The following is a 24,128-nucleotide window of genomic DNA, read 5'->3' on the forward strand; positions in this document are numbered from 1 at the left end:
TTTCAGATTGTTTTGCTTTATGATCCAATCTGATCATCTTTTTCTTACAACAGGCAAGTGCAGCGCATTCACATTTACTGCTACAACATGTCAGAATATCAGACACTCGTGTAGATGCCACAGCATCCTGAATCACATCTACTACTTACATATCACAGAAGTCTTCCACGACGTAGTCTATCTCCGATCTTTTTTTTTCTTTGATCTTTTTAATTATTACAGTTCTCCTGGAATTTAGCTTTGTATTTCTGTTCTAGAAGTTACTACCTTTACATTTACACCTTTGTAGGATATTCTCAGTTTCCTCTTTTCTCAGGAATTCTATCAGTTCCTTTAAAACATCATCAAATTTAACTTACAAACTTTCCCTTTCCATTTCTCTACTCCATTATCCAAGACTGGTCAATAATACATATTTTCAAGTTGACTTTGGTACTTTTAAATATGTTTAAGCTTCTGCCCCTTATTTGTCATTATGACTTTTACTCTTCATGTGACCTTTCCTCTAGCTCCCACCCACGTGCCTTCACAATGCATAATGAGGCCAAAGGCCAAGGTTACTCAAATAAGATTTGCATCCTATGTCTACCAAAAGGTTACCTTTGATGCCTGGTAAGTCAATGCTGGCATGCTCATGGATTCCAATTCCATTCCGGATGATTCTCAAGGAACCTTCCTTGAAAGCCCCGGAGCAAGTAACCAGCTGCAAGCAGAGAGAAGGTTTCTCAATACCTCCTTCCAGGGCCCGGGGCCATCATACCCATGCCCAGGAAATAATTAAGCTATACCTAATCCCAAGGACCCTTTCAGTGGAGCTAGTTTTGAGGAAACAGACTTAACAAGAGACTGATTTCCATGTCCCCAAGTTTACGAAGCAGCAGGATGTTCTAGTTCAAGAAGTGAAAAGCAACTACCACTGCTCCTAGCAAGCTGGCTTCCATCCTTAGAACCTAGTTTACTAGAAAGAGTACAGGATCTAGAGCCAGACACACCTGTGACTTGGAGATTATGTAAATTTGGACAAGGTACTTGATCTTTCCCAGTCCCCAGCCTCCTCTCTTCTGAAATGGTCAAGAATTCCTATCTAATTAGGGTGCTCATGTGACCACGGATGAGGTAGATCCGTACCACAGACTAAGAGATACACTCGATAAATAGAAGTTATCCTTGCATCATTGGGATTAGTGAGTGAGGCTCTTGAAAGCTGTCTTCACTGGGCACTCCCCACTCCAAACAGGCAAATTTAGAAGGACACACTTTGAGTGGGCAGGTGTATCAACTATTCATTTCTGGGATGAAATCCTTACCTGCCCCTGCCCCTGCCTCTCCAGATCCACCACGCACATGTCCACAATGGGTCCTAAATTGGTGAAGGTTTCCATGGCCACTACATAGGAGCCTTGTTCATTGCTGTCAACGTTCAGCTAAGAGGAAAAACACAGTTAGTCCTGGAATGCTAAGAGATCCACTCTAAAGAGATGGTTATCATCCAAAGGAAACTCTCAGTCCTATTAGATCTGCCCTTCTTGTGCTCCACTGCATGCTTCTGGAGGGGAACTGCTTACTAAGGAACACAGCTGGCCTACAGGAGACCTACTTATCAGTCAGTCCTGTGGATGGATTTCAAAGTAGCAGTTTGGAAATTAATGCAAAATGCTCACATGCATTTTTCTGCAGGGAAGGTAGGAAGTTTTTGTTTTCTAGAGGGGTCCGGCACACTAGACTATGACCTATTTGAAGGTAGCAGCAAGACCCCAAACCTGAGTCTTGTTCATAATTGTATCTGCTGCGCCCAGCACTCTGCCTAGCACATCTGTTGAATGAACCTTTAAGACAAAGAGCTAGTCAGGGAGGACGTGAAATCAGCCAAGGAGAAAGCTGAGTAGTATGGACATTGAGGAATTAAAGATTCCGCGATGCTCCCAACACAGGAGAAGCCTGATGAAGCAGCAGTGAAGGCGGTAAAGTACACAGGAAGAAGAAAGCGTCTTCTCACCTTCACAAGCTGGGAGTCCCCAAGGCGAGACCCAACGAACACAACCCCGTTATCGAGGTATGTCAAGCATTCAGCAATAGAGGTCTAGAAGAGAATCAAGGGCACGAGAGACATCAGAACAAACACCCCATGGCAGCCCGACATGTCGAGCCCCCTCCTCGACATCTGCTAGGCAAATGAACAGCTAGCTGCAGCCATGAGTGCTGAAACTATTCTCCATTTCAAATCTCCACGTCACACTGAGCAAATGTTCCTAAACCTCTGAGGCTTGTGACTCCATCTATCACATCCTTACAGTCAGAAAAAGCTATACTTTCTCTCACAGGTGCCTGCTCCAAATGATCATTTTAGCCCCAATGGCTCGTCTCCTCTGAGTAATTAGCAACCTCTAAAATTCACTGCCTGATTCTTCAGCTTTTGGGGGAACCTATTCCTGGAACTGAATATCAGCATTAAATTAATCTTTAATTCCGAATGGCATCCTTTAGCTCTTCCTTTTGATGCCTGAGGTAGTGCCCACCTGCCTGTGAGATTCTCCCACATGTCACTTATTCAGAAACCTCCCTCCGCAGCAGGACTGACCGTCTGTTGCTGGGGGCTAAGTACTACCTAGCTCACGGCACTCACACTGTGAGTCACGTTCCCACATCCTCCACCCCTAGGAGAACGAGGCAGAGCAGGGACAAGCCCTACCTCTCCGAGGAGCTCCACACGGAGATCTTTGAGGGTAACGGTGCCATCCATCTGTTCCTCCTTCTCCAGAAGCAGCATGAAGAGCCGTCCTTCCATGTCTCCCAGCAGATAGCGGGAACCGTTGGGGTCCACACGATTGTGACACACAATTGTGCTTTGCTGCCAAGTGGGAAGACATGGTCAGCAGAGATTAAGTGTCTCCCATAATCAAAGTGCAAACCCTTGTGAGCTACTCCCTTCCCCAAACCCAGCCATTTCAGGAGCAAGGAATCCACTTAGCTAGGACTACGTGTGTGACTGAAGATGAGGACATGTTCTTCTGAAGATAACTTTCTGAGAAACTCAATGTACCTCTTAAGTGGTTATACACGTATTATTCCACCGGAACACAGAAATCCGCAGAAAGCAGGAAGCACTCTAAGTAGTCACCAGACTGTGGATACCCCCACAGATTTTGTTATTTCCTCACTACTACTAATTACCTCCCCCTGCTAATACTACCACATTGCTATGTACCGTTTAACTGAATTTTGTATTGATTCTTACAACATGAAACATTAAGGTTTGAAACTCTTAGAACTAGTTTTTTAAGTCTATACAACTGATCGCTATGCTACCTTTCACATGACCTGAGCTCTGAAAACATTCAATAAAATTTGCAAAATTCTTCCCTTCTTGTCCCAGCTGGTGGAAAGGGTAAACCTACTTGGGTTAGTACTTCTTTCTCTTAGTTAGCAAGCAAGCTCTCAGGAAACAAAACCAGGTCAGTCTCTCCTTGTATTCCCAACGACTACCACAGTTCTCTCTCACACACAGCAAACGCTATGACAGACATCTGTAGACATTACTGTCCCTTTGACAAACGGGAGAGAGAGGAGCAGGGAAGAACAAGAGAGAAAATCAGGAAGGTAAAAGACTGCTGCTCACCTTGATGATAGGAGGGGCAATCGCCAGGTATTTGTCTCCATTGTGGTAGGTGATGGACTCCTGTCCAATGATGATGGCCCCTCCGAAGGGCTCTGGTACTGCAGGAGAGAGGGCAGCATTAGAATGCTCGGCACTTTGGACCTGCCAAGCCCTACAGCAGCAAGGGCACCCATCCAGCCAACTCTGAGGCAAACCTTAAGATAATCATTCTTTTGAGCGCCTGGATGGCTCAGTGGGTTAAGCCGCTGCATTCGGCTCAGGTCATGATCTCAGGATCCTGGGATCGAGTCCCGCATCGGGCTCTCTGCTCAGCAGGGAGCCTGCTTCCTCCTCTCTCTCTGCCTGCCTCTCTGCCTACTTTTGATCTCTCTCTGTCAAATAAATAATAAAAAATCTTAAAAAAAAAAAAAAAAAAGATAATCATTCTTTTTAAAAAAGACATCGAAGTCCAGGGAACATGATAGCCTTTAACTGAGACTGCTGTCAGAGAATTTCAGGCTGGCATTATCTAACCCGGGTGATGTTTTTAGTGTCACTCTTTCGGTATTTCTTGGTTTTTAGGGGTGGGGAGACCTTTCTGTGTTCTTCCGCCTGGATTCCTCCCCTTTTCTCTCCTAAACTTTGGTCCTTTCTAACTCAAAGCTTTCCCCCACCTTGTTCTTTAATTTAATTTCCCCATGATTGGGGCCACCATTTAGAAAAGCCAATTCTCACTTGAGAGTTTTAGATTTCTCTCCAGGATGAGACACACAACATAATGTCATGGGGAGGATACAGGAGAGCGAGCAAAGAGGCCTGGAGTCAGGCCAAGGCTTTGTCAGTGCGGCACAGGCACGGGCAAGCCCCTGGGGCCAGGTTTCCTCATCTGTGAAACAGATTAGGTAAACTCTATAGATCCCTCACAGTTTTTAAATGTTATTGCCATAAATAAATAAATTAATTAATTAATAAATGTTATGCCCAACAATGGAATAATTTTTGCATGTCACTTTGCAAATCAATCTCAGTTCATAATTAACCCCTCTATCCTAAGATAAAGGAAAGCTATACTTTTTCGAAGGAGCAAAGAAAAAGAGACAATCACAAAGACAGAAATGGGAAAAGCAAAGGAAGGCACATTCAGAAACAGAGGAGACCCCAGGGCTGCCGGGTAGTGAGTGTGTATAACAGCACCTGAGCACTGAGATGAAGGAGCAGAGGCGTGGTAGGAAAGAAAGTAAGGAACAGGCCCCAACCTGGGATCGGGGGACATATCCAAAACCCCAACTAACCTGCAATCACCATGGAAGCTTCAGCTTCTACGTTTTCCTGTTTCCAAGGGCCCTTATTGAACTCCTTCTCACGGAGAGACACCTCATAGGTTTTCACGTGCCGCCCCTGAGGGTCCTAGGTGGGGAAAGGTGGAAAGGTTAGCCCTCAGGATGGATGAAGCCATCCAAGTCCAAGATGGACTAGAAAGGAGACCTAAAAGGGACAGGCCACTACCACCCACTATCTGACCATCCTATCCCAGTGGCCTTACTATCCTGACCCATCAGTAGGTTGACAGCCACCAACTCAGCCTGTGACTGGGTAGATGGAGGCTCAGACCTAGCGTTTCTAACAATTCGACCAATCAAGATATGCTTAAGAATTAGAAAAATCAATCTGGCGCACTATACTAATCACCATAAGACAGACAACGTACACAGGTGTATTTGTAGGTACTTGTAAGATATATGCATGTTCTATGGCCTCAAGGAACTTATGAAATCGTTTTTAAGAAAAAACCCATACATTGAGAAGTTAAATATACATCTAAGAAATTTGTTTGAGGGGCGCCTGGCTCAGTCTGTGGAACACGCAACTCTTGATCTTGGAGTTGTTAGTTGAGCCCTATGTTGGGTCTCGATATTACTTAAAAAAAAAAAAAAAAATTGCGGGGTGCCTGGGTGGCTCAGGTGTTAAGCGTCTGCCTTTGGCTCAGGTCGTGATCCCGGGGTCCTGGGATCGAGCCCCACATTGGGCTCCCTCCTTGGCAGAAAGCCCGCTTCTCCCTTTCCCACTCCCCCTGCTTGTAGTGTTCCCTCTTTCACTGTGTCTCTCTCTGTCAAATAAATAAAAGTCAATCTCAAACAAAAAAAAAATTTGTTTGGGGCGCCTAGGTGGCTCAGTCACCTAAGCTTCTGCTATGTTCCCCTCCTTTTCTGAATCATGACTCAAATCAGTCCTAAGGCTGTCAAAGCCACCTCTGAAAGATGGAAAGACCAGAGATGGGGAGGGTGCCATCAGCCAGCGGAGACAGCTCCACAAAGGCCAGACGAAAGTCTAAGAAGTTACGGAAAGAATTCAACACTGTGTTTCGGAGCAGGAGAGCTCCTTAGAATGACTACCTTTCACACAGTAAGTCCCTAAATATTTACATCAATATTTGAATTTTGGGCACAAAACAAAAGATAATCATTTTTAGTCGAAGAAAGATCTTCTCATCAATAACCAGCAGTTAAGACTGAACTTCACAAGTACAAGCTGGGGGTTTGATTTGGGCCCCGAGAGACAGACAGACAGACACACACACACACACACACACACACAGAGGAAAGCTGATAGGTCACAAAACTGGCAGCCCTAAGGCTAGGAACAGAGTCAGCCTTGAATAACCAACATCAGTGTTTTAACGACCTTATATTTACAAAACTGAAGAAAGGAAAGAAATTCTTAAGTTTTTATCTCAGCTCTGATCATTAAAGCACAGTGAGCAAGATCAAACAAAATCCCCTGAAGTAGTTTCAAGCTTATTCAAATGAACTTCATTCCAACCAGCCTCTGAACTCTAGCACATACAGTGACACTAAGAAATAGACAAAAATACATCAGTGTTTCCAATACTTAACATGGCTATCAAATGTGCCCACACACAACACTTGGACTATGTTTCCTTCCACCATTTATTCGACAATATGCAAGTGAAATGACCTCATGCTGTATGGCTCTTTGTTAAAAGGCTGAGATTTTACCACGATACAGCAAGTTGGTGTGATGCTCTGCCACCCCACCCCCACTTAACAAATCCGGCTCAGAAAACAGCTGCCCAGGATCAGCTCTGCTGAAGTTTTAGGCACAGACTAAAATAGAAGTCAGCAGCCAACGAGTCACCAGAAAGTGAGTGCTGGACAAAATGCAAACCCCTTCTTAGAAGACATACGAAAGTAAACATCACTGAGACGTTTTTTCTTTGCTTATAAGGGCAATTTCTAGATCATTTTTCTACAGCTAAGTTTTAATAATCCCCTGGCATGCCATTAAGAGACTCAGACAAAGTACAAACTGGGTCACCCTATAAAATCTCCAAGGTCCACAAGAATGTAATCTTGGGATTAAAACCTCTGCTACCAGCGCCAGAGCGCTTCCTGCCTCATTAAGTACTACCACACTGGAGACGCGACGGAAATCTGACCCATATTAATTGTGCTGTTCAAATCATTTCAGGACAAATACATTAAACTCTCTGCCTGCCCTACTACCAAATCCAGACAGTCCAATTAGTGAAAATCAACTCCCACAATGGGAAGCCACATAGCTTTTCCCTCTCCCCTCCAGCTCCAGTACCTGGTAGACAAAGCAGATGGTAGGTGCTTGGCAACCATATAGGAACTTGACGTCGATGACATGCAGTTCCTCGAGGCGGATGTTAAAGGCCTTGAGCTCTTTATTGTCCCGGTCTAGCGGAATAACCTTGAAAAGGCCATCATAGAGTCGCAGGCCAATCATCCGGCACTCAGGGTCGATGATGCCAATAATGCCGGTCTCTGAGGGGCGGCCAATACGGTCCTGAGAAGTAAAACTGGGGTTAGGGAAGAACCTCAACACTCAGAATAACAGAGGACACCGGGCACCTCTTCCCCAAAATAATTTTAGGGGTGGTAATAAAACCAGTGGCCTCCAACTGACATGTCAGGGAGCCCAAATGTCAGTGCACACCTTCTCGCAAAACGCTAATTCTCAATGAATTAGTACCCTGTCCCTTGGTACTAGAGAAAGGAAGACTCCTTTCTTCATAAAAGCTTAAGCCCTTAGTGTTTTCTCCCCATTTCTCTGATCACAGGAGAGCTGCCCCCAGCCATTCAATTTTCTTTATCAAGTCATGACAGCTCTATCCAAATAACTCTCATCAGCCTGAAGCAGCCACCTCACCTGGACATTGCCATGGGCTCGTGTTATGATATCAATGCTCTCGCCACTCTGCTTATATTCCAGGATGCAGGCATTGTATTTAGCTGTTAGGATAAACAGTAGGTCCTTGCTCTCCCCCTGGAAACCAACATAATACCATCAAAAGAAGTTCTTTTTGAAACAAGAATACCTATCCAGCCTCCAAGCATCTTTCTCTAAGCATGCTAAATTCTTTAAGAACTTTTTCTCCCTGAAGAGAAAAATCCATAGCGAGCAGGTAACACATATCAGATGCACACACCCTTAGGGTGTGTGCAAAAGGCCAGAACTGAAGCTGGTAAACACCTAGCCTACCCTTTGATGATTGTGCATCTCTTTGCCCAACCTACAACAATGTCTTGTCTATTTCCATCTCAAGCTAATCTCACTCATTCCATTCAAATTCTGAAAGATGAATGTGATGCCTCCTTCTAATCCTCTCCAACTATTTGAAGAAAGAAAAAAACATGAATACCAATGGAAGCTAAAATGGATCTACGATGGGGCGCCTGAGTGGCTCAGTGGGTTAAGCCTGAGCTCAGGTCATGATCAAGCCCTGCATCAGGCTCTCTGCTCAGCAGGGAGCCTGCTTCCCTTCCTCTCTCTCTGCCTGCCTCCTCTCTCTGCCTACTTGTGATCTCTGTCAAATAAATAAATAAAATCTTTAAAAAAAAAAAAGACTTTCAACCAAAACTCTTGTTTCAGCTCACTTTAAAAAAATAAATAAAATAAAATAAAATGGATCTACAAAGTCTTACCTACTTATTCACCAAAAGAGAAATATTTTATTCAAAGGGTTACAATTAAAATTTTAAATCCACTGCATTCCTGTCAGATGCAATTAGATTATAATGAAACAATATGGATGAAAATATCTCAATTGCAGTAAAGACCATACTACTAAGATGACTGTTAACAACAAATGTTTGCTATGTAATAGCTCCTGTGTTATTAAGAACATTTCATCTTCATAATAACCCAGAGATTTTATAATTATCCCCATTTTGCAGACAGGCAAATAAGCCTCTGAAAAGTTAGGCGACACCCAAAGTTAAAATTAATAAGGAATAAAGCCAGGACTGCCCTAATCTAGAGCCTCGATCAGTAGCGACCCACATTTCAAAATGCTTTAATTTTGTCTTCTAAAGAAGTCAACTTGATCAGTTTTTTCCTAGTGACTCTCTTCTACCCTGAAGAAGCTTATTTAAGAATATAAATTGAGGGAAGCCTCAGTGGTTTAGTCAGTTAAGTATCTGCCTTCGGCTCAGGTCATGACCCCAGGACCCTGGGATGGATTCCCACATTGGGCTCCTTGCTCATCAGGGAGCCTGCTTCTCCCTCTCTGCTTGTGCGCTCTGCCCCTCACTGGTAAATAAATAAAATCTTTAAAAAAAAAAAAAAAAGAATATAAGTTGAAACCCTCCCCATTCAAAAGAGATGATTTTCTCTCCTAAACCTTATTCCACCCACCCCAAGCAAAAGTGTGAAACAAAGTAAAACTATCTAAGTTCTTGTCGCTGGCCCCAACCCAGAGCACTTACTTACCTTGGGCCTGAAAAGCTCCATGACTGCAATCTTCCCATACATGCCCACCTCTTTGACGGGGCGAAGACCCTCAGCAGTGACCACATAGATCTCTAACCTCGTGTTTTTGGCAATCAACAGGTTCAAGTCTTCAGCTGAAGTAAAGTGTCCTGAAAGGAACAGATCCTCTAACTTTTGAAGCCAGCGCAGTATCTAAATAATCCTATCACTTCTACTTAAATACCACAAGAATTCTCATTTATTTCACATATTTTTCTGGCTCCCTCCATTCACACTTCCTTCTTGCCAAATCAAGCACCTCAAAGAGTCTCACTTCATACATTCAATCTACTTCCCTAATCAGACTAAGAAAACTGGACTGGGCCTAAGAGTAGCATGTCCTTCAACTGACAATGACTGTGAAAACCTTTCAGATGGCTTTGTGCCCTCAAATTTGACTTTTCCTACAGCAGTGGCAGACAGCTAACTACGGAACACTAGGAAAAGTGTACATCACCATTCCGTCCTTATCTAAATGTTCACAAAATCTTTATCAGAGCAGAACGAACGCAAATTTCCAGAGCTTTTTATGAAAACACCGCTTTGTCCACATCCCTTGTCTTCCCTGCAGTCTACCAACACCCCCGCGTCCACACTCCCTCAGAGCTTCCCACTCTACAAACAACAGAGTTTTGTTTTGGAATCATGATTAGAATTTATGTAAACATACAAATATGAGGTCTTCGTGTTCTGCTGGGAACGTGGATCAAGATGATTATTCCCGGGTTCAGGACATCTGTGTCCTTTGTAATCCTTGCACAGTCAACAAGGCAAACCCAGCACTGGGCTGGGCCATCCAAACCCTCCTCTCCAACAGCTCCCAGGAGTAAACAACAGCCCCCGGCAAAGAGAACTCCCCTCCTTTGGGGGAGTGCGGACATTCCTCAGATCCCTCCACCTCCTGCACCTCCCTGGCTCTCCCACAAGAAAATTCTGACCCTCCAAGTCGCCATCACCACGGCCCCTTCCCCTAACCACACGAGGCCAATCTCGGGGCCCACCCCAAGCACAAGCACCACCGCACAATCAACTCGCTCCTTCGCTCTCCATCCCAGTGGACCCGTCCTGTCCCCGAGGCCAACTGACCTCCCAGGACGAAAAGGGACCCTCGAGGGCAGCTTTTGCTCCCCAAAAGGCGCGAGCTGAAGAAAGCTTCTTTAAAGTCGCAGCCGGGGAGGAGCTCCGTCGGCCGCCAGCACCTTCCATTCCCGGGACTCGGTCCCGCCCGGCCGCCCCAGGGGCCGCGGGCCTCCCTAGGCCTCGGTTCCCCCCAGCTCCCTCCCTCGCGGGGTCTCCTGCCCTGGCAGCCTCACCGGTCACGCAGCCGTTCACGGCGGTGGGCTTCTGCGCCGTTACCACGTAGTTGTACGACATGTCGAGGTCTGGGACGGCCCGTCAGCACTCGAGCGCAACGATAGAGAAATGGACACAGGCGAAGAGACGGGGCCCCCACCCGCGCGCGGCGAACTCCACTGCCGCTGCCTCCGCCCCAGAGACACGTTGCAGGCCAGAGCGGCCGGGGCGCGGGGCATCACGGGACGGCCTCACCTGGCCTCTTGGAGGACTCACGGCGCCCCAGGCGGCCAACCAAAGGAGGCCCCGCCCTCCAGAGGCCCCGCCCCGTCTCTTACCGCCAGAGCGCGGAGTACCCGGATGAGGGCGCGCCGTCGGGGGTCATTGTGAAGCGGCCGCTGCTACGGAGGTGGCTGGTGCGGGCGTGAGCGGGTGGGGGAGGTGCGCGGACACCCCCTCCGCTGTCGGAGCCGACCTTCGCCCCAGCCCACGCCCTTCGCCCATCTACAGACCCTGTCCTCGTCCCCTTCCATTTCTCTGGGAGCTCTCGGGGCTGTTCTCCCTTTTGGAACCGGAAGTACTGCAGAGGTCTTGAGGGGGAGGGGGTAACGGCAATTTGTGCACCTCGCGGACTAGAACCCAGGTCCCGACCTCCCTCTCCTTAGCAGCCCCCCCATTCATCCAAACTCAGTCGGTACCCTCACCTGACCCTACAATGACTGATCACCCCGCCTCACTTCGAAGGCCGCCAGGAGGCTCGCCTGTCCCGATTAAACTAGGTTTTATTTTTCAGACTTTGAAGGGCCCACTGGGCCACTTGCCCAGCATTATTCGTGCCCCTGTTGCTGTACAAATTCTGACCTCAAACACAAAACCAGGATTTCCTGGGTGGGACTGTTAATGGCCCAGGAAAGCAACCCCCAATTTCCAGGCCACTCCCCGCAGAGAGGCTTTGCAAGGAGTAAGGGAAAGCTGTGGCTTGGAGTAGCTTCAGAATGCCACAGAGAAGGCAGCCCCCCCATATTACAGATGAGGAAGCTGAGGTTCAAGGGAACTGGTTTACTTAAGATCCCGCAGTAAGTCGAAGGCAGAGCCAGGTGGCAACCCTAGTATGGATACTACCTCTTGCAGACACATAGCATAAGAGCCTGGATGACCCCAAGAGACCTCTGAACTGCGGGGAGCTAAAACTTTATCGTAGTTTACCTGTGTAGTTTCCCACACCAAGGGCTCTGCCTGACTTGGGAGGTCCGGACTTACCAGGAGGATGAACACGGACTTTGTCGAAAGGCTAGGTGTGGGTTTGAGTTCTGGCTCTTACTGTTATGACCTTGGACAAGGCACTAGAGCTCTCTGAGTCTGGTTCCCAGAAGTAAAATGGGGTCACAGACTCAGCTGCCTCTTTGCTGGTGTGGTGCCAAAACCAAGTGTGTGAAGATCTTCGTAAACTAACTCACTGCACATGATGCCCACGTGAGAGATGAAGTTACTCTGTACATCTGGGTAGATCTGTTACATCTGGGACTTGATAGGGTAACTGCCCCTTGGTGAGGAGGTGGGGTGCATAAAGACAGCCCTGTGCCCAACATAGATTGATTTGTATTCTAGCAGCCAAGTGCAGGTGTGAACCTTGGTCAGTCCCATGCTCTTCTCCATCCCAGTGCACGTACTAGAGTTTGGACTTGGATCAAAGTCTGGGGCAGCTCCCTCATTACTAGGGCCTTGGAAGCATGATCGTGCCACAAGGCTGCCGGTGCATCCAGCAGCCCAGACTGTTTGCCTCTTCTGCAGGTGCCGCTGCCGTTGTCACAGTGCTTGGATCCCGCTAGCACCCACAGGATTGCCTGTCCTCCAGCGGCTCAGTGCAAAGGTGTGAACTCCGCGTGCTTCAGAGTCTCCCCACCATGGTGAGTCCCATGAGGGCCGGGGCAGAGGAAGGACACTGTGGTCTTGGAGCAGTGGGGGTGCCAGCCCTAGGCGTGCTGGAATTCCTTACACCCTGATGAAGAGACACTGCTGCCTTCTAAGGTTCAGGGAGGTTAAGAGAGAGAGTCATCCTTCTTCTCAGGGCCTGATCCCTGCTATCCTCCCATTTCCCAGCTGGTCCCAGCCAGATCCAGGGCTGCAGCCCCTGAGTCCCTGCAGGACCCATCTGGCCCTGGTCTCAGTCATACATTTAGATCAGAAAATTATTGGTTATGTATTCTTTAATAGACACTGTACCAGGAGCCCTGAGGGATCTGATGTCTGTTCCTGAGCCTGGGACAAGTGTGGGCTGGTCCCAGAGGTGGGATCTGCACTGTGGGAACTCAGCATGGCCCGGGGGGCATCGCTCCAGGCCCACTCTAGATCTAGATCTGAACCAAAGCAGGCCTTGGACAGACTTGGGTTCAAATTTCAGCCTGTCACCAACCAGAGACCTTCTTACAAGAGACTTAATTTTTCTGAGCTTTTTTTTTTTCCTTCTTATCTACAATGTGAGGCAGATTAAGGCCCAAACTACAAGTGGCTGCGAGGTATTAATCAGACCTGAATCCTGGGGGCCTCACTCAGTGCCTGATCAACTTCTTTTCCTTTTCCATCCTCTCAGGCTGCTGGGAACCAGGGTTGGCACTGGTGTCCGAGCCCTCCTTTGGCTCTGGGTCAAAAGTGGTTGCAAATCCCAGGCAAGGCTATCAGAGATGGTGGTTGGGGCGGGGTAGGGGGGGAAGTACATTCTTAGAGGGTGGTGGCACTGGAGGCTGGACTTGAAGTTGAGACCAACTCACAATTTCTTTGCATATTCCAGTCCCCAGAGGGCTCTGAGAGCCACAAGCACTTGCCCTTACTAGGGCAAGATCTCTGCCAGTCTCAGCCTCCCTTCAGCCCCTGGGGAGAGCAGCATGATTAAGACTAAAATGGAACCGTCTTTGGAGTCAGGCCGACCTGGACACTTGCTGGCTGTGTGACTTTGGGCAAAGTCATTAAACTATATCTCGGTTTCTTCTTCAGGCTAATCTTTCCTCCGTAGGGTTATTGGGAATATTGAGTAAAACATGCTCAAAAAGCACCTGGACCCTGGGCCTGGCTCTCAGTCCCTATTTGGGAACAGAACCCATAACAGCGTTATCATTCTGCTTGCTTCCTGCTGGCCTGGGCTGCTCTCCTTAGACCAGAGAAGATGGCTTGGCTTTGGCGCTTGTCCAGGCCCAGGAAAGGCCGGAATTTGCTCAGGGGAACCAGGTGCCTGCGGGTTTGGGGTAGGAGCCTCCTGGAAATGAGCCTTGATGGGACCTGGATTGGCAGCAGCTGCCCAGGGCCACCAGGCGGCGCTGGGAGCCTGCTGTCTGGTTCCTCATTGGGCTCCAGTCTTTCCCTCTTTGTGACGGAGGCAGAAGCTGGCACCAGCTTTTCAGAGCCCTCTTGAGAAAGGAAGTAACTGCCTTGTGTTCAGTTCTTAAATCTACAACAGGTGTATACTCTAGTTTATTAAGCCTCTGATTTGCTGAGGAAGACAAAGGTCAGAACAACAAGGTGTCTTCCCTGAGTTCTCACAGCTGGTGAGAGGCAGATGGGATTTAAGCCCAAGAGCTCGTGACCGTGACCGAAGAACCCAAAGCCTTTGACACGCTAGCCCCCACGCTGTCTACTTCTGCCTGCATCCCGTGTCCACTCAATCCTACCCTCAGGCCAGCTGCCCTAGACCCTCCTGCCAGAGGTTCCCCACGGCCAGGTTCTACCTTCCGCTTGTGAGGACCTGCCCACCTTTCCTGGTTGTCACTAGTTGCTTAAGTTGTTCTAACTTGCTTCCTGCCCTGACCACTGTCCGAGTTCACATCTCCAGACCTTGGTGTGTACTCTCCCTCGGCCTGGAATATTCTCATCCTTTTTCCCTTCCCCCATGCCCCTCACGCTCTTTACTTCCCTAACTCCTCCTCCTTCACAAAGACTCCCAGGAGCCACTGAAGAGGCAAGCACATTCCTCTTCTGTAGCACCTCCCACAGCATGTGGAGATGATCTTTCTGTTTCCATCAAGGGTAGGAGCAGCATTCTGTCTGGATGAACACTGGGCACACCGAGAGGCTCAGGAAATGTTTGTCTGGCACCAGAGCAAAGGAGTGTAGGGCCTCTCTGATGCCTTCTCCTGGCACAGGAGCCTCAGCCTGGGGCTTTGACAGAAGAAGGCTGTTGGGCCCTAATTTTATTCAATTCTTCTAGACTCAGGACTCTGGTTCCCTTCTTTGGTCTACATTGAAGCCCTTTTTCTAGATAAATTTAAGCCGTAGTCCAAAACAGTTCATAAATTTTGCCCTTAATCAGTAGTCCCAAATTAAGTGAACTCACAGAAATATCTGCCTGAGAAAGCCATGCCCAATTCAAGATACTGCCGTGTCCCTGGAGTCCTTATGGCTAACAGGTCTCAGGCATAGCGCTGTGGCGGGGCGGGGAGTGTCCCTGCCAACCGCACCTGGAACTTCCTCCTGGCTCCTCTCTTGCAGACGTCCAAGAAGTTGGTGAACACCGTGGCAGGCTGTGCCGACGATGCCCTGGCTGGTCTGGTGGCCTGCAACCCCAGCCTGCAGCTCCTGCACGGCCACCGCGTGGCCCTCCGTTCCGACCTGGACAGCCTCAAGGGCCGGGTGGCGCTGCTGTCGGGTGGGGGGTCTGGCCATGAGCCTGCCCATGCCGGTGAGCAGTCTGGGACAGAGGTGTGAGGGGCAGGTGCTGGGCAGAGTGGACGGGGGCTCCAGGAGATCCTCAGTGCTGCCAGGAGTTTTAGGACAGAGCCCAGGTCAGGGGCTGTCTCAGTCCCTCAGGCTGTGACCTAGGGCTAGTCATGGCTTTTCTCTGGGCCTCAGTCTCTACATCTTATGGGCCAAGTGATCTCCCGGCTCCTTCCAGCTCTGAGAGTCAGAATCCTGGCTCTCCAGGCCTCCCGGAGCCCTCCCCCTCCTCCATGAAGCCTTCCTGACTTTTCCAAGCTAGAGTAGTATCCCTCTTCTGAATTCCCACCCCACATTTTCACATACATCACAGATAGCCCTGGAATGTTTCCCGCTCAGTGCCAGGGATGAGAGCTCTTAAGAACTCCTGGGGGGCCACGGACCCGGCTCTATATCCTCTGTTCCTCTCCTGTCTCCCTTGGCAAATCCATCCATTCACTAAGCACCCTTTATGGGCACCTTTCATCATCTGGCACTGTCTGGGGCATGAGGGATATAACCTTGAGCCAGAAAAACAAGGTGCCTGCCCTCACAGAGCTGCTTTTCTCATTTAGGGAGATGTAACCAGGTAAATGTATAAGTGAGAGAGAACCTTCCAGAGCATGTTAAGTGAAGAAGCAAAGACAGAAGAGTGGGAACACGGAACAGGGAGTCACTGGGTGCAGGGTGACGACTGCCTCCGTTGGGAAGTCGGGGAAGGCCTCTCCGAGGAGACCGCTCCCGAGGAGGGCGCCCCCGGGGCTCTTCCAGCACCAGGCACCCAGAATGACTCACCAAACCATGACGCCCAGCAGCGTGGGAAGGCCCGGGGACCGCAGGCACAGGTCCCCAGCCAGCATCTGCTCTGTCCCCAGGTTTCATAGGGAAGGGGATGCTGACGGGGGTCATCGCAGGAGCCGTGTTCACCTCTCCGGCAGTGGGCAGCATCCTGGCAGCTATCAGGGCAGTGGCCCAGGTGGGCACAGGTAAGCCTGGCAGGCAGGAGGGGCTGCTGTGGTGAGGGCAGGCGCTGATGGGGCCCTGCTGGCTGCTTCTGCAGTGGGGACCCTCCTCATCGTGAAGAACTACACTGGGGATCGGCTCAACTTCGGCCTGGCCCGGGAGCAGGCCCAGGCAGAGGGCATCCCCGTGGAGATGGTGGTCATTGGGGACGACAGCGCTTTCACCGTCCTGAAGAAGGCGGGCAGGAGGGGACTCTGCGGCACAGTGCTCATTCACAAGGTGAGATTTCCCTCCCAGAGACTGGCTGGCTGGCCGGCTCCCCGCAACCCCCAGCCTTCTCTTTCCACGCAGCACCAGGGACCTGGACCTTTCCAGCCTTTCCAGCCACCCCCCTGCTCCAGGAGGCCACTCTTTCCCCTGATCTCCTCAACTCCCTAAGCCTCGAATCTAAGTGTTTTCCTAGACCGTTCCTTCTTCGTCCCCCACACCCAGCCAGTTGCCCTGTCCTCGTCATCCGACTCCTGAATTGCCCCCATGCTGCATGTGCCTCTCAGAGCCCTGCCGCTCCTGTCCCGGCCTTGAGTCAGTGCCTGTGTGCTCCTGCCCAGCCGGCTGCAGCTGCTGCTCGCGGGGCCCCCGCCTGCCTCCTGCCTGCCCCGCCAGCATGTTCCCCACGCTGCCCCAGAGGTGCCTTTCGAAAAGGCGTATCTGACCAGGTCGTCCGCCTGCTGAAAGCCCTCTGGGGCTCCAAGAGTCAGTCTAGGCTCCGTGGTCAGGTGGCCACCGCGCTGTCACCTCTCCTCCCTGACTTTCTAAGTTCATTTGCCGTCACGTGTCTTGGGCTCTGTTAACGCCAGTTCACCGCATGCCTGGGCTGTGGGTCCCTTCTGGGGCTTTGCTGAAGCTTCGTCTAAGGCCGTGAAAATCCTTTCACTGCCCAACCTCTTCTGGACCTAGCTAACTCCTGCGATTCTGTACAGCCACCTCCAATGTCCCTCCTGGGTGGAGGCTCCCCTCCTCGGTGCTCCCATGGCATCCCGCTGTGACAGTCCACCTCACGTTCACTGTTCAGTCTGCAGGCGTCTGTTTTCCCAGATTCCGATCCCTCCGAGGCAGGGACTGTCACTCGGTCAGCTTTTTTTCTTCTTAGCACACCCTGAGTGCGTGGCAAAAACGCAGTGGCTGGGTGTGTGCGTGAGAAGGGAGAGACAGCCACAGCGGAAATGCCGTGGGGAACCAGCTCTAGGCTAGTCACCAGGAAGCTGGCTACCACCTAGCTGTGTGACATCGGACTAGTCACGTCCCTTCTTTGGGCTCATTTCTCTATTTGCGAAGTCCCTTCTGGCTTCCACAGACTGGGCTTCTTGAAGATTCCAGGCAAGTGCCCTGCCCTAAATATGGCGGGCGAGGCTGATGTGGTAGTACCGAGATGCCTTCTTCCAACTAGAAACTCAGCCCCAGCCCGTCTCCTCCCCGCTAGCCATCCACTGACTGCTTCCTCTTGTCTGTGTGGGCGCAGGTGGCAGGTGCCCTGGCTGAGGCGGGTGTGGGGCTGGAGGAAATCACAAAGCGTGTGAGCGCGGTCGCCCAGGCCATGGGTGAGTGCTGGCCCAGGGATTTGGAAGGGGAAGGTGGGAGGTCCAGGCTGACCTTGGGACTGACTAGGTGCAAGTTCCCTTTGACTTTCCAGGTGATTCCCCAGGAGCGGAGGGAAGGTCTCCCTGGGGCAGTTCCTGGGGACTGGTAGCCTTGGGTCCACAGGCTGGGTTTCTCCTTCCCCGCTGAGGTGACCAGTGTGGCAGCCAGGCTCAGTGAAGAGGCTGCGGTGGGCTAGGCCCCCCGAGGCGTGGCCGCTGCCTGCCACCTGCCGCCAAGAACAAAACACTTACCTTTTCCACACCTCACTTCTGGTAGGGACCCTGGGAGTGAGCTTGTCCTCCTGCAGCGCCCCTGGCTCCAGACCCACCTTTGAGCTCGCAGCGGATGAGGTGGAGCTGGGCCTGGGTAAGTTTGGGGCCGCCCCTCCCCGGCTCTGCCTGTGCCCTGGGGTTTGCCCACATCTTATCCCCTGGGAGCTGGTGCTAAAGAGGTCTCATACTTTTTTAGGCTTTTTTTTTTTTAAGTTGATGTGTTTAAGTAATCTGTACACCCAATGTGGGGCTCACACTCACACCCCTGAGGATCAAGAGTCACATGTTCTTCTGACTGAGCCAGCCAGGTACCCTGATATTAGTATTCCTAAGCGGGTGCTTGGATCTCTTCTGGCCCAGCCTGTCTGGTCTCTTCACCTGCTTTGCGGTCCATACCCGGACTCTGGCCACAGGGGCTCTGTGCCTCACCTACCTCCTTGCCTTTGCTCCCGCTCTTTCTGGGTCCCTGGGCCCCTGCCAGCATGCAGCCCTCCTTTCGTCGGCGGTTCAGAGGCCACCCAGCTCCCTTCTTCCTCCCCCGCCCAACCCTGTGTTTCCGAAGTGTTGGAGAGAGGCCTCGTGTGGCCTCGCTGTGACTGCCTCCAGTTAAAGCTCCTTAGCTAGTAAAGAGTTAAGTAAGGCTGTCTCCACTGCCCAGCTGTAAGCTCCCAGAGAGTGGGGACTGTGCATTTCGCATTATTCGACACTCCTCACATCCACAGTGCCTAGCTAGTGCTGAGCACTTCGTAAATGCTCGAGGAAAACATGATCAGTGAGTCCGCAGGCCTTGAGTGGGTCAGCAGTGACCGAATCTGTCCACAGGGATCCACGGGGAAGCTGGTGTGCGTCGGATAAAGGTAAGCAGACTCCCGGGCCCAGGCTGGTCTCAGACCGAGGCCTTCCAGCAAAGCTCACTGCTGGCTCTCATTCTGACAGATGGCGAGCGCCGACGAGATTGTGACACTCATGCTGGACCACATGACGGCCTCCTCCAACGTGTCCCATGTGCCTGTGCGGGCCGGTGAGGGGCTATCACGCTGTCTCCCAGCCTTTCCTCCTCCTCTGGGCAGGCGGCCTGGAGAGCCTCACGTGGGGGTCGCATCTGCCCACAGGCTCCTCAGTGGTGCTGATGGTCAACAACCTCGGTGGCTTGTCGTTCCTGGAACTAGGCATCATAGCGGACGCTGCTGTCCGTGCTCTAGGTGAGCCCCACACCGGAAGGGGACTTCCCCAACCCCTGGAGCTCCTTTCCCTGAATCCCTTTGAAGCTGGACAGAAGAAAAGCAGCCACAGTGGGGTCTTGTGATGGCCCAGAGCAGGGCCTGTGCGGGCAGACGAACCTGAGTCAGACCATCACTGCCATCTGACTGCTGGGTGCCGTGATCCTCTGCCCTTGTCTGTAAAGAGGGGGCAATGATAGTTCCTGTGCTTCTGGGTTGTCGTGAGGATTACGTGATTTTAAACATATGTATCACACCAAGCACAGGGCCTGGCACCCAGCAGGAACTCAGGAAAGGAGACTTGTAATTACCCATCTTCCCCATAGAGGGGGCACTGCCAGGGAATTGGGTAATTTGGAGCATCCTTGAGGGATGGCTGGAGGGATTCTGGCCATCTCCCTACTAACCTCCTGGCTTCCAAAATCCTTGTTTTCCTGGTTCTTTCTCTGATGCGGTAGGGACAAGTGCCCATCCTCTGCTTCTTGCCTCATGGACTTCCTGCTCTGTATTGCAGAGGGCCGCGGGGTGAAGATCGCCCGTGCCCTGGTGGGCACCTTCATGTCCGCCCTGGAGATGCCCGGCATCTCTCTCACCCTTCTGCTGGTGGATGAGCCTCTCCTGAAACTGATCGGTGAGACCTGGAAGCTGGGGTCCTCCAAGCCAGGTGTCCTTGTGGCCCGAAGGAGCCACGGGGGAGTTAGGGGCGACACCCTATCAGGGCTGACCATGACCCCTGTAGAGAAACCCTCTGTAAAGATACTCCAACCTTCAGCTGTTGCTTGAGGAGTTGGGATTACGATCCTCTCCAGGGACCCTCCACACTTCCCTTGTATACAGCAGGCACTCGGTACTTGCTGTCAATACGGTGAGAGCCAGCCACCAGGTGGGGAATCCAGGCCCCACTTGATCCTTGTCTGGCTGACCCATGTCTATGAGTCATCCTGCTGTCCCTAGATGCTGAAACCACCGCGTCAGCCTGGCCTAACGTGGCCAAGGTCCCCGTGACTGGGCGGAAGCGGAGCCGGGCAGCTCCTGCTGAACCTCTGGAGGCCTCTGTTTCCACCACAGCAGGAGGTACCAAGCCCTGCCGGTGGGGAGGGAGGCCCGGGGCTTCCACCTGTGGGTGTGGGACGGGTGGAGGCTCTTGAACCCACATCTCCCACACCCGTCGGGGTGGGTTGTGAAAGGGCCGGGTGGGCCTCTGCGCCACTGTCCTCCGTCTCCAGGTTTGACCTCGAAGCGGGTGGTGCTGGTGCTGGAGCGGGTGTGCGCCACCCTCCTGGGCCTGGAGGACCGCCTGAACGCCCTGGACCGCGCTGCCGGCGACGGGGACTGCGGCACCACCCACAGCCGCGCTGCCAGAGGTGGGCGCGGGGTCCCGCTGGGCTCAGGAGTGGGGCTGCTGTGGGATGTGGGTCTGAGAGGCGCCTGGGTGGCTCAGTCAGTTAAGTGTCTGCTTTTGGCTCAGGTCATGATCCCAGGGTCCTGGGATGGAGCCCCACATCGGGTTCCCTGCTCGGCAGGAGGCCTGCTTCTCCCTCTGCCTGGCGCTCCTGCTTATGCTCTCAGTCAAATGAATAAATAAAATCTTTTTAAAAATTTAAAAAAAAAATGGGTTCTAAGATTTGGGCACTTTATGAACCGGAACATCTTCAAAAGCATGGCGAGTGTTCATAATGGAATGGCCAACATTTATTTTGCCAAGAGAGATCATTCACAGAACCTGGCATCCTCTCCCCTTTTTCCTAAGAGAGGATTCTTCTAACACTATAAACGTAGAAGGGTTGTTATTGCAAAATAAAATGTAACCTTTTTAGTATTTTTTTTTACATTTATTTTGAGAGAAAGTGAGTCAGGGAAGGGGCAGAGGGAGAAAGAAACCCAAGCGGACTCCACACTGAGTGTGGAGCGGGCCACAGAGCCCCAGCCCCTGACGCTGAGATCGTGACCTGATCTGAAACCAAAGGTCAGGTGCTCAACCGCCCAGGCCCCCTGAATGTAATCTCTTTTTTAAAATGTATGTATGTACGTAGGTATGTGTGTGTATGTACATACCCCAAAATCAAGAGTCACTTTTTCTACTGACTGAGCCAGCCCAGCGTCCCCAAATGTGATGTTTTACAGTGAATAATAACTTTGGGTTCAAGAGAAACTCCCACAATTATCCTTACTTTTCTCAGCTTGAGGGAGGCTAATGAAAAGCTCGTAATTATCCAGCATAGTTCAGGCAAAAAATCAGGGCTCCCCCGGGCTTGGCACAGCTCTAGCTGCTCTGAATACAACAGTGAGCAAAGCAAATAAAACTCCCTGCCCTCGAGGCTCGTGTACCTGTTCGGCTGCAGGAGGCACACAGTCAGCGGGAACCATCAGCAAAACAGGAGGATGGAGGCGCGCAGGGCTGAGGGGGAGAAAAGAAGCTGGGAAGCGAGGCTTGGAAGGTCAGGATGGGGGTGTCCGGGGCAGGCCTCCCTCGAGGTGCTGCCCAAGGTTCTTGTCAGTCACCGTTTCCCAGCCCTCCCCAGACTGCACCCAGGATGGAGAAAGGGAGCTTTGGGAATCTCCTAGGTTGGTCCCCTCAGCCTCTGTCAGGGCCTTCCGCCTGGCAGTGAGGCCTGGGTTGCTTGACTGGGGCGCAAGCAGATGGGAGGGAGGGTCTCTGAATTCTTCATTTTTCTCTTTCTGCAGCCATCCAAGGGTGGCTGAAGGAGGGTCCACCCCCTGCCAGCCCTACCCAGCTACTCTCCAAATTGTCCCTCCTGCTCCTGGAGAAGATGGGAGGCTCATCTGGGGCGGTGAGTGCCAGCAGCCCCTGGGACCAAAGGACTGACCCAGAGGGACCCCAGATTGGCTGAGGCGCACGCCAGCCCCATGTACTCAGCATTCTGGTCCTCCCCAGCTTTATGGCCTGTTCCTGACTGCGGCGGCTCAGCCACTCAAGGCCAAGACAGACCTGCCAGCCTGGTCTGCTGCCATGGATGCCGGCCTGGAGGCCATGCAGAAGTGAGCCAGAGCCCCAGGCCTTCGACCAAGGGTGGGCGGGGGCCAGTGGACAGTGTCACCTGCTCCCAGCCCGCCCTGTCTCCATCCCACAGGGAGTCCCTGTAGGGAGTCTTAACTCATCCTCTCTCCCTGCCAGGTACGGGAAGGCTGCTCCAGGGGACAGGACAATGGTGTGTATTCGGCCCCGCCCCTCCCTCTTTGTGGTGGAACAGAAGCCTCAAAGGCTACCCCAGTGGCAGGGCCTGTCCTTACTCCCCTCTCCCTCACCTTACCCAGCTGGATTCCCTGTGGGCGGCAGGACAGGAGCTCCAAGCCTGGAAGAGCCCAGGAGCCAATCTGTTCCAAGTTTTGACCAAAGCGGTCCAGGTGAGCAAGCAAGTTAATACCTTTCCTAGACCTGTTTCCTTCTTCAAACATGGAAAGCATCGTCTGCATCAAAGGGTTGCTGTGAGGCTCAAGATAGGAGGAGCCCCGGGGCATCTAGGTCACAGCAAGCCCTCAGTAGATGGTGGCCTCCGGCCCTACTAGAGGTAGGAGAGGTGACCTCTCCACCCCGGTGACAGTACTCAGGGTGCTGGAAGGGCTGGGACAGGAGGGTGTAGGGTCCATGGGGGAAGGAGGCCTGCCGGCTTGTCCTTGAACCTGCTCCCATGCTCCCACCCAGAGTGCAGAAGCTGCAGCCGAGGCCACCAAGAACATGGAAGCTGGGGCGGGAAGAGCCAGTTACATCAGCTCTGCGCGGCTGGATCAGCCAGACCCTGGGGCAGTGGCAGCCGCGGCTGTCCTCCGCGCCATCCTGGAGGCCTTGCAGAGCCAGGGTGTGTGAGGACATCCTGGGCCTTGGTGCCTCTCACTGCTGGGCAGAGGTGGCCACCGTTGCTTCCTTCTGTCTTCCAGCTGTTACCCTCCCTCACCCTTTGCCCCCAGGGCCTGTCCTGGGTTCAGCAGGCAGCCTCTACCAGCCATGAAATTTCCTTCGGGAACTGCAGGGCAAGTAGTTTGGGTAGGACTTTGGCCCTGCCTTTTCCCTTTTCGGGGAGATAGAATTCTGTCCGTGCCCCAAGCCACCTCAGGGCCTCCGCCATAGGCACTTTCCTTGGGTGCTACCATGGCCTTTAATTGGCCATGCTAACTTGATTGTAAGGTTCCTTGGGAAAGGCCTTCTGACCTTGAGAGAATATAGAAAAGCAAGTGAAGTAAAAACCACACTGAGGGGCGCCTGGATGGTTCAGTGAGTTAAAGCCTCTGCCTTGGGCTCAGGTCATGATCTCAGGGTCCTGGGATCAAGCCCCGCATCAGGCTTTCTGCATAGCAGGGAACCTTCCCCAACCCCCTGCTCCTGCCTCTCTGCATACTTGTGATCTGTCAAATAAATAAATCTTTAAAAAACAACAACAACAAAAAAAACCAAAACCACATTGAAACAAGAGCTCCTGCTTCTGCTGAGGGAACTTTTTCCAGGTGTGAACCAGTGGGCCCATTGATGCCCCAGGCACTACGGCTTTAGCCCCTGGTCAGAATGATCCTCACCCCTCCCCTAGCACCTAAGAACCAAGAGCAGGGTCTGTGCCGCTGGGCTCTTTTCACCATTCCTGTTTTCCAGTACACATACTTCACCAGAAAGCCATGCTTTTCTCAGCAATTAACTTAAACAGAATTCACATATTC

General features: G+C 51.6%; 2 protein-coding genes across 5 annotated transcripts in view; one reads left to right on the forward strand and one right to left on the reverse strand.

Moving 5' to 3' along the window:
• Positions 1–10,917, reverse strand: part of DDB1 (damage specific DNA binding protein 1) — a 31,719-nt gene extending 20,802 nt beyond the window's left edge. Inside the window, exons 1-10 of the mRNA XM_044259405.1 lie at positions 10,705–10,917; positions 9,353–9,501; positions 7,790–7,906; positions 7,205–7,426; positions 4,888–5,002; positions 3,617–3,714; positions 2,690–2,848; positions 1,997–2,080; positions 1,308–1,424; positions 601–703 (exon numbers count right to left, since the gene is read on the reverse strand). Coding sequence (XP_044115340.1) covers positions 601–703; positions 1,308–1,424; positions 1,997–2,080; positions 2,690–2,848; positions 3,617–3,714; positions 4,888–5,002; positions 7,205–7,426; positions 7,790–7,906; positions 9,353–9,501; positions 10,705–10,765 — 1,225 coding nt within the window. The 5' untranslated portion in view covers positions 10,766–10,917. The remainder of the gene's footprint in view (positions 1–600; positions 704–1,307; positions 1,425–1,996; positions 2,081–2,689; positions 2,849–3,616; positions 3,715–4,887; positions 5,003–7,204; positions 7,427–7,789; positions 7,907–9,352; positions 9,502–10,704) is intronic.
• A 113-nt stretch (positions 10,918–11,030) lies between these two features.
• On the forward strand, positions 11,031–23,742 carry TKFC (triokinase and FMN cyclase). 4 transcript variants are annotated; one of them, XM_044259407.1, is made up of 18 exons: positions 11,031–11,093; positions 12,476–12,591; positions 15,164–15,353; positions 16,243–16,353; positions 16,428–16,609; positions 17,850–17,928; positions 18,245–18,334; positions 19,063–19,097; positions 19,177–19,261; positions 19,353–19,442; positions 19,975–20,091; positions 20,415–20,534; positions 20,687–20,824; positions 22,146–22,252; positions 22,357–22,460; positions 22,597–22,630; positions 22,737–22,826; positions 23,125–23,742. In XM_044259407.1, the coding sequence occupies exons 2-18, from the start codon at positions 12,589–12,591 to the stop codon at positions 23,284–23,286; spliced, it is 1,737 nt and encodes a 578-aa protein (XP_044115342.1). In that variant the 5' UTR covers positions 11,031–11,093; positions 12,476–12,588; the 3' UTR covers positions 23,287–23,742. The 4 variants fall into 4 exon arrangements, with proteins under 4 accessions (XP_044115342.1, XP_044115343.1, XP_044115344.1 ...); XM_044259408.1 differs by lacking the exon at positions 11,031–11,093 and adding an exon at positions 11,102–11,272; XM_044259409.1 differs by lacking the exon at positions 11,031–11,093 and adding an exon at positions 11,102–11,261.
• Positions 23,743–24,128: the final 386 nt, after the last annotated feature.

The sequence above is a fragment of the Neovison vison genome, chromosome 7 (assembly GCF_020171115.1).
Source record: "Neovison vison isolate M4711 chromosome 7, ASM_NN_V1, whole genome shotgun sequence".
NCBI lineage: Eukaryota > Metazoa > Chordata > Mammalia > Carnivora > Mustelidae > Neogale > Neogale vison.

What these genes read in the sequence shown, in the direction of transcription:
- TKFC (XM_044259407.1), top strand. An exon ending in TGTTTCCACCACAGCAGGAG is followed by an intron (nt 20,535 to 20,686) that starts GTACCAAGCCCT and finishes CTCCGTCTCCAG; the next exon opens with GTTTGACCTCGAAGCGGGTG. An exon ending in CTCCAGGGGACAGGACAATG is followed by an intron (nt 22,631 to 22,736) that starts GTGTGTATTCGG and finishes CACCTTACCCAG; the next exon opens with CTGGATTCCCTGTGGGCGGC.